The 8,804-nt window shown below is 32.5% G+C and overlaps 4 protein-coding genes across 4 annotated transcripts in view; 2 read left to right on the forward strand and 2 right to left on the reverse strand.

Moving 5' to 3' along the window:
* CBG27293 overlaps positions 1 to 1,904 on the reverse strand; it is a gene marked incomplete at both ends in the record, with an annotated part of 2,928 nt that extends 1,024 nt beyond the window's left edge. Inside the window, one exon of the mRNA XM_045238401.1 lies at positions 1,800 to 1,904. Within this exon, the coding sequence (XP_045100557.1) occupies positions 1,800 to 1,904 (105 nt within the window). The remainder of the gene's footprint in view (positions 1 to 1,799) is intronic.
* On the forward strand, positions 599 to 1,135 carry CBG22883 (the record flags this gene model as incomplete). Its single annotated transcript, XM_002638287.1, has 3 exons — positions 599 to 718; positions 765 to 888; positions 1,011 to 1,135. The coding sequence occupies 3 exons, from the start codon at positions 599 to 601 to the stop codon at positions 1,133 to 1,135; spliced, it is 369 nt and encodes a 122-aa protein (XP_002638333.1).
* Positions 1,905 to 3,826: 1,922 nt separating the features above from the next.
* Positions 3,827 to 6,740, forward strand: CBG22882 (the record flags this gene model as incomplete). The annotated part of the gene is made up of 3 exons (XM_002638286.1): positions 3,827 to 3,897; positions 4,780 to 5,455; positions 6,474 to 6,740. 3 exons carry the CDS (start codon positions 3,827 to 3,829, stop codon positions 6,738 to 6,740), a joined length of 1,014 nt encoding a protein of 337 aa, XP_002638332.1.
* A 376-nt stretch (positions 6,741 to 7,116) lies between these two features.
* The window catches only part of CBG22881, a gene marked incomplete at both ends in the record, with an annotated part of 3,811 nt that continues 2,123 nt past the window's right edge, over positions 7,117 to 8,804 (reverse strand). Inside the window, 2 exons of the mRNA XM_045238402.1 lie at positions 7,117 to 7,224; positions 8,102 to 8,194. Of these exons, the coding sequence (XP_045097682.1) occupies positions 7,117 to 7,224; positions 8,102 to 8,194 (201 nt within the window). The remainder of the gene's footprint in view (positions 7,225 to 8,101; positions 8,195 to 8,804) is intronic.

Genomic DNA, 8,804 nt, shown 5'->3' on the forward strand with positions numbered 1-8,804 from the left:
TAAAACATCTACGCCCTTCCTCCCTTCTATCTCTGTGGCCCTCATGGCGCAGCTGTGAGAGTGCGCAGCCGTTGTGCGACAAGCCGCTGGTTCGGTTTTGGTGGCGGCCAACTTTTCATTTAAAAACCCAAAACCGGACTGACACCGGGACCAACAGACACGTCTAGCGTTTTATTTATAAGGAAGATAAATAAATGAAGCCAAGCGGCGGCTCAAGTGTCGCCCACTCCTCGTTTCATAATCGTTTTAGCGGCAGAAGCCGACAAGCGCTGTGTGGAGTAAAGGTGAGCGCGCCTGTCTGTCACAGGTGATTCGTGATTGACCAATTACAGAAGAAGGGCTATAATCGACCAATTACTTATCTACCGCGAACGAGAGGTTCTACAATTGACCATTCGCGAGCAAAATGCGTATCTTACTAACTGGCCCTATAAAAGGTCCACAATTGAACAATCGCGAAGAAATTCTTGTTTTTTATTTTCCGAACTTCTTTTTCTTATTTTTGGATACTTTACTTCTTTTTTCGCCGTTTTCTTCGCAGTTTTTGTTCGCAATCTATTAATTAACATATAATATTATACTAGAATACTGTATAACCATGAATGTGTCGTTTTGTTTGCAGAAAAATAGAGAAAATAACCGGAAGACAAAAGTCGGAAGCAAGAAGCCGAAGTTTCGAAAAACTCTGGAAGAAGCATTGCTTCTGTACTTTCAAAAGGTAAGAAGCGTCCAGAAAATCCGAATTTTTAATCCGATTTTTACAGGGTATCAGAAAATCTTCATTTTCCTGTATGTCGACTGGGCACTCCGGAAAAATGCAATTCAGAATGAGGATGGAAAAAGTTCTGGGACAGTGGGTAAATTTGAAAACGAATATCAGAGAAAAAAGTTGATTTCAGAAGAAAGTGTTAAGTTCGCGGATTTCGAAAAAAAATTTCCAGTCGATAACTTGTGTCAGAGGTATAGTACAAAAAGAATTGGGAGCTTAAAATCTAGATAATTCATTTCAGTTACTTCGAAACAACAATCAACATCATCTTCTGCTCATCGTCATCGACTGAGGCAAAAATGGACAAAACGAGAAGCTCCGATGCCGTTTCAGCCTGTACGACAACAGCGGAAGAGAATAATATAAATTTTAATTAATTGTTTTTTCGCTTTTCATTGTTTTTTCTGTGTAATAAACAATTTTTAGCAGCTGCTAGCTTCCAGATTCGAAACAATATATGCCAATTATTGCTCTCGCGGCAAGCCAATTGTAGGAGATTTGCTCGCGATAGGGCGAATATTGGTCGTTTGCGGTGGCGCGTTCGCGATTGGTCTGTAAATGGCCTGCGGTAGGCATGTTCCGATGTACCCATGGCGATTTTCCGCGAACAATATTTCACCCATTATAGACGCTGCGCGAATCACCTGTGAACAGACGCGTCTAGCGTTTTATATATAAGGAAGATAAAAGGATTTTTTCCCTTATTCTTTGGAATTTTTGAATTTTTCCGATTTTTAATGAATTTTCATATTTTCTAAATTTGTATTCAATTTTTTTGAATATTTCGAATTTTCAATTTTTCCGGAATTCTAAAAACTCACCAAAGTCTCACTAAATTCTACAAACGATGCTGATAGAAAATAAAAAAATGGAATGTATAACTGTAAATTGTTTTATCTTTTAGAATTAAAATTTTTTTGAAATCTTGAATTTTTGAATTTTTGAATTTCGACTTTTTGATCTATTGAATTCGAATTCTGGGAACTTCCAAAATTTCAAGTTTCTTTTTTCATTTTTCAAAATCCCTCACCAATCTGACAAGAACCAAAAACAGTGTCTGATACAAAACATATCTCTCCGGATTACTTTTTTTCACACTTTGCAATTTTCCAGCTTTCCGAATACTTATCATCATTGGAATATATAAACTCGTAGAGAAGAATAAAAATATCACAAGTCCAAAATAAAATCTCTGATTCCAAAAATCAAAATTCTGAATTTCAGGTACTTCTGTGTAGCTGAAATTTCCAGATGATGCGAAATTGTTGGCAATTACGAATACTTTGAGAATTTTTGAAATTAAATTGATAAAAAATATAATTACATAAGATAATCTAACTAATACTGATAAAGTTCTAACACTTCCTGATAGAAAGTTTTCAGTTTTCGGGAAAAAATAAATTAGAAATCGGTGGATGGCTAATAGGGAGAGCATCAGATTTTCCATAATTGTGACTGATAAAATGATTAGAAATGAGAGAAAAATTGTCACAGTTCCGATAAGAGTTAGAAATTTTGGATTTCTGAAAACATTTTACATATTGTTTTCAAAATTTGGATCGGATTATTTTTTTTTTCTTGATTTTTGTGTTTTAGACTCTCTTGTATTTTTTTCAATTTTTCGAACTTTCTTCACTTTCTGAACTCCCAGATTTTTCAACTTCTCAAAAAGAGCTTTAAAATGAGCCTAAACTTGACTAGGCTCCGCCCACTTTCATTTTCCTGGCGCGTCGCGGTCGTGCGTCGCGTGTTCACATGAATTGTCGAACTGGGCGGAGCCTAGTCGAGCTTGGGCTCATTTTTAAGCGTTATCAAAGTTTAATTCAATAAAAATAGTCAAAGTCCTGAAATTTCGAGAAAAAAAAGAGGAAATTCAAAAAAAAAGTTTTCTTGATTTTTTTCAGCATTTTGGCTGAAAATCATAAAGTGTTTTTTTTAAATTTTTTAGAACTCCTGTATTGTTTTTTTAATATTTTGTGTTTCCGAGTTTTTGAATTTCAAGATTTCAAAATTTCGAAAAATTTCCGAAAATAAAAAGAAAATTGCTGATTTCATTGATTCGTCAGAATTTCATAGTTTTCGGTTTTCATTATTTTTGATTCTCCTGATTTTTTTGAATTTCTGAATTTCTGAAATCCTGAATTTACAAATACAATTTCTGAATGTTTTTCTCAATTTCCGAAATTCTAAAACTTTTACAATCTTACTTTGCAGTGTAAATCCATATGAAAATCCAGAACGCGTTGAAAATGCATAGAAATTCCATAAAATTAACAACGTAGTAAAAATGATTAAGAATATAAAAAATGGAAGCACTTGTCTGGAAATTTCAGAATTTTTGAATTTCTGAATTTCTGAATTTCTGAATTTCTGAATTTCTGAATTTCTGAATTTCTGAGTTTATAAATTCTCACCGATTCATCTCGTTCTCGATTTTTTCGAAAAGTCAAAAAATACAAAGGAAACAAAATTGTCACAGAAATTACTAAAATCGAAATGGTGACTCCAAAAATTCCATACAAAAAATTACAGGAATTTTTCAGACATAAATCAGTGAGATTTGAAAATACGGGCATTCGTAAAATGTAGAAATTTGAACTTTTTTCAATAAAAAGTTCTAGAAAAACTTGTTTTTATAGAATTTTTCCGGGAAAGTAGAAGATTTAATTTTCTAGAAAATTGGATTTTTTGAGACGGAGGACAGCAGGTGTGTGGTTTGTTTTACTGGAAATCGAATTTTATTGGTTTTTGAAAACGAGGAAAAAATTTGTAAGCCTAAAATATTGAACTGAAATTCAAAAGTTCAAAAATTCAAAAACTCCCAAAAATTGAAAGATGAAAAATTCTGAATTTCTGAATTTCAATTTTGTAAATTTTGGCATTCAGAATGTAATAATTTTAGAAATTCAAAAGTTCAGAAAATCATTAATTTCATAAAATTGCGAAAGATGATTTTTTGAGAGACGCAGAGAAAACTAGCGGTATTTGATAAGTGATAAGAAATTATTCTGCTCTTTTTCTGAATTTTTTAATTTCAGTTTTTTCTCGAAAAGAAAAATGACATCACTTTCTAAAATGCCCGAACTTGTAATGGAAAATATTATCGGATTTTTGGATTTCCGATCAGTGTGAGTTGTTTTTTTTATTCAGAATCTCTGAAATTCTAAAATTCAGAAATTCAGAAATTCAGAAATTCAGAAATTCAGAAATTCAGAAATTCAGAAATTCAGAAATTCAGAAATTCAGAAATTCAGGAATTCAGAAATTCAGAAATTCAGAAATTCAGAAATTCAGAAATTCAGAAATTCAGAAATTCAGAAATTCAGAAATTCAGAAATTCAGGAATTCAGAAAAATCCGGAAATTCAGAAATTCAGAATCTCTGAAATTCTAAAATTCAGAAATTCAGAAATTCAGAAATTCAGAAATTCAGAAATTCAGAAATTCAGAAATTCAGAAATTCAGAAATTCAGAAATTCAGAAATTCAGAAATTTAGAAATTCAGAAATTCAGAAATTCAGAAATTCAGAAATTCAGAAATTCAGAAATTCAGAAATTCAGAAATTCAGAAATTCAGAAATTCAGGAATTCAGAAAAATCCGGAAATTCAGAAATTCAGAATCTCTGAAATTCTAAAATTCAGAAATTCAGAAATTCAGAAATTCAGAAATTCAGAAATTCAGAAATTCAGAAATTCAGAAATTCAGAAATTCAGAAATTCAGAAATTCAGAAATTTAGAAATTCAGAAATTCAGAAATTCAGAAATTCAGAAATTCAGAAATTCAGAAATTCAGAAATTCAGAAATTCAGAAATTCAGAAATTCAGGAATTCAGAAAAATCCGGAAATTCAGAAATTCAGAAACTCTGAAATTCAGAAATTCAGAAATTCAGAAATTCAGAAATTCAGAAATTCAGAAATTCAGAAATTCAGAAATTTAGAAATTCAGGAATTCAGAAAAATCCGGAAATTCAAATTTTCTAGAGATTCCTTTTAAAATTCTGTTTTCAGCCTTACCCTTCGCCAAGTTTGCCGTGATTTCTGGAATTTTATCGATGATTTGAAGGATTCCAAATTGCCAGACTCTAAACTCAAAGGACTGACATTAACAGTGAGAAAAGGACGAAAATTGGAGTTTAAAATTGAGTATTTTGATGGATCAATCGATATAATTGAATATATGGAAAATTCGAGAACGTATAAAGAAAAAATAACAAATTTGGAGAATTCCAATTTTTTGGATGTGGCGATTCAAAACGATTTGAAATGGATTCTAAAATTTCAAAGAGGCAATTCGGACCTTTTTGAAATTGATGCGAATATCTATAGTTTTTCTTTGCGACCGGAAGATGAGCAATTATATCAGGATGTGATAGAAAAGCTGAGCAATTGCATGAATCGAAAAATCAAAACCAAAAAACTGCAAATCTGGGCCAACAAAAATTCAGAATTTCTTTCAATTATCCAACTAATTGATCCGAAATTCCTAGTAGAACTCAGTTTTTGTCCCATATGTTCAGTTTTTGAAACTGATGAAATTTCGAAAACTGAGCAATGGAAAATGGCCAAAGTTTTTGGTTGTGGACAATATTTCTCGGATCAGCATATCAAAGAATTGACTCATTTTTCGAAATCGTCGATTCTAACTGACTGCGTTTCAGCAGAAGATGTGATTCATCTCAAAGAGGTTAGTTAGAAAATTGTGTTGTTTTTTGTTTCCAGAATATTAAAGGCGGCCAAACACGAAAGTCTACGGGGTTTTCTCGGGGCGAGATCATGTATTTTGACGGAAAATCGTGCGATTGCGACCCAATGCGCGCTACTTGACGAGCATTTTTTTGTATACACTAAATTTCTTCAATGTTATGCAATTATTCCCTACTTTTTCTTGTTATTCGGTCATTCTAGGATGTTGCCGCATGGAAACAGAAAAAAAAACGATAACGGACATATGGGAGTCGAACCCGCGATGCGCGACTAATGGACAAGCGCGCTCGCCTTTACACCACACAGCGCTTGTCGGCTTCTGCCGCTAAAACGATCATGAAACGAGGAGTCGGCGCCGCGTGGAAGAACGGTCGCGTTCTCGCTTGTACAGTAACAGGGAGTTATGGTTTGATGTCCATTGTTATTTTCTGACTGTACTGTGTCAAATATCACAAAACTAGAATTTTGAAATTTTTCATGTCTGGCCTCCTTTAAAGAATATCAAGAAGTTCGAACATACAAAAATGTTAAAAATTTGAAAATTTGAAATTTCGGAGTCTAAAAAAAATAAGAAACCCATGTACCGTAAAAGCTGTACACAATAGAAGCCCTTCTTTTTTTCGTGGGGTCTCTAGGGGGCACTTCAATTAGAGGGGCCCTTCAATTCCCGGGACCCTTCCTAGACATGTTTTAGGTTATTCGAAAAATCAGTAAATTAGAAATTCAGAAGTACTAGTATTTTCAGCCCTGAAAAAGTTTTTTCAGCCTTCAAAAAAACAGGAACAAATTCACGTAAACTATACAATTTTCACGAAAGTATTTATTGATGAAAATTTGTGAAAAATCAATCCGGCCACTCAACTCTTTTAAAAAGTAGAAAAATGTCACACCAAAAGTGAACAAATCGCGTAAAAATCGAAAAATTGAGTGCTCAAAAAAAAAATTGAGTGCTATTTTTGAACTTTCGATATTCTCAAAAAAAAGATTGTTTTTTTCAGTGTTTCGTGAAATCTCCAACTTTCGAATATTGTGATATGACAATAAAATCGACTGACGCAAATCGAGAGCTTTCAGTATTATGGGGACCTTCAAACGTATCTGAAACGGAAGACGATGGAACATGGTATTTTCGAATGGCGAATTCTGATATTTTGGTGGTCAGTGTCGAAATGCAAGACACATGGCCATATTGGTTTTATATCAATTTATACCGTGAAGAACACAATAGTGATATTGATTCTGTTGGAATAATTATACATGATTAGATTTTTTTCGAATTTTTAAAAGTTTTGAAATTTTAGATATTTTTGGGATGTTTTGGTTTTTTTATTCTTCAGATTTTCAAGAATTTTATTTGCATGTTTTCTGTGTTTTTGTTTTTTTGTATTTTTAGATTTTTTGCACAATTTCTATTTTCGAGTGCTTTGATTTTCTAGAATTTCGAGAATTTTTCTAGAATAATCTCGTGAATTTTCGGATCTTCCGGATTTTTGAGTTTGAATTTTTGATTTTGGACATCAGAGTTTTTCGATTTTTTGAATTTCTCATTAATAACACTGTTTTGGTTGTAATTCGAATGATTCCATTTTTGAGCACTGTTGTGAAATTTTGAACAAGTTTTAATTGAAAAACAGGTGCCAATTAACAAGGTGTCAAGTCAATAAACAATTCCGGATGGGACACTTCAATATCGAAAATATCAAAAACGTGTCCCAAACTGCTGCGAACTTTACTACGGTAGACATCCAGCTGAAATATTCTCATAATTTTTCAAATTTCAAAAAAATTGCACAAACCTGTATCTGATTGTTAATCTTCATCATTTTGGCCAACCTCTTCATATAATACGGATTGCTCATGTCATTAACATAATAGTCATGTAGATCATCAGCCAAAATCTCTTGGAATTTTTCCGAAATTCTGAGAATTTCTCCTTGAAATAGTTTTCCGACATGATGGAAACATAATTGAGAGAGCATGAATGATAATTCGATATCTGATGGATCAAGGTCCAGCATCAATTGGGTCAGTGGGTCCAGACGAATTTCGGTTGGGATGTCCAGGAAACTGAAAACAAGCAGAAATCTTTTGGGGCTTTTGAACTTCCCGGATTTTTCGAACATTTTGATCTTTTGGGGTTTTCAAAATTTTGAATTTTTTGTATGAAAAAATCCAAAAAGAAACGATTCCAAAATTCAAAAAATCAGAAATTTCATTTTTGAATTTTCTGGATTTTTGTGGATAATCGAAAAAAGAATGTTTCGAATTTTTTGGATTTTCGGAATATTTTCTTGAATTTTTGGATATTTCATTTTCGTAGTTTTTTTTGGATTTTTGAGTTTTTGAGGTTGTTGTGTGATTTCGAAACTCTATTTTGCAATTTTAGAATTTTGGAATTTCAGAATTTTAGAATTTTGAAAATTCAAAATTTCAAAATGTTGAGAAAGTTCGAAAATTCTATGTACCCAAAAAACCCTAAAAATACGAAAAAAAATATCAAAATTTTTAAAACGTTTAAAAATTCGAAAAAAATGCTTTTTGAATTCTCGGTTATTTGAGTTTTCGAATTTTCGAGTTTTTGAAATCCTGAGTTCCTGAATTACTGAATTAAAAAAAAAAAACTCACAACTTCAACTCCTCTACAGTATTTTTTGAAAACCATGAAAAGTCCAACTGCTTCAAATCCCAAGCATGGAATAAATGATCCTTGTCCAGTTTCCTCAACATTTCTTCATTCAGATTCGCTTTTATTTTCCGAGCAACATCCGAAATTCTCTCCAGTTTCCACCAAATATTCCAGATTCCTTCCAGCATTGTTAGCTGAAAATAAAATGTTCAACTTTAAGCCAAGTTGTCTCATTTCCTCTAAAAGATATCAAAAAGTAGACAACAAACAAAATATTTTTGATAATATGACTAACATTTTATCAATTGGTCACTTTTTGATATCTTTCAAAAAGACCGAGATAGATTGGCTCTTTTCTAGTTTAGAGGTCCCAAAATAAAATAGAGGCCCCAAAAAAAATTAGAGGTCCCAAAAAAGTTTAGAGGTCCCAAGAAAAAATAGAGGTCCAAAACTTAAAAATGCACAGATACCGGAATAATGTACTAGTATTTGAACTGTGCGAGTAGTTTGAGTTTTAGGGTCTGATAGGATGACATGACTACTCCTAACAATTTTAGCTCCAATTCTCTCGCATCTTGCCGATGAACCCAATTTACATATGATGAAAATTTGGGCAATACAGTAATCACTCCGTGATTATGCTGTCTCTCAGGCTTAGATAATTGTCAGAAAATATGCATTCCTAAGCCTATTAGAAGTATAA

Source organism: Caenorhabditis briggsae (genome assembly GCF_000004555.2).
Source record: "Caenorhabditis briggsae complete genome, chrV, whole genome shotgun sequence".
Lineage (NCBI taxonomy): Eukaryota > Metazoa > Nematoda > Chromadorea > Rhabditida > Rhabditidae > Caenorhabditis > Caenorhabditis briggsae.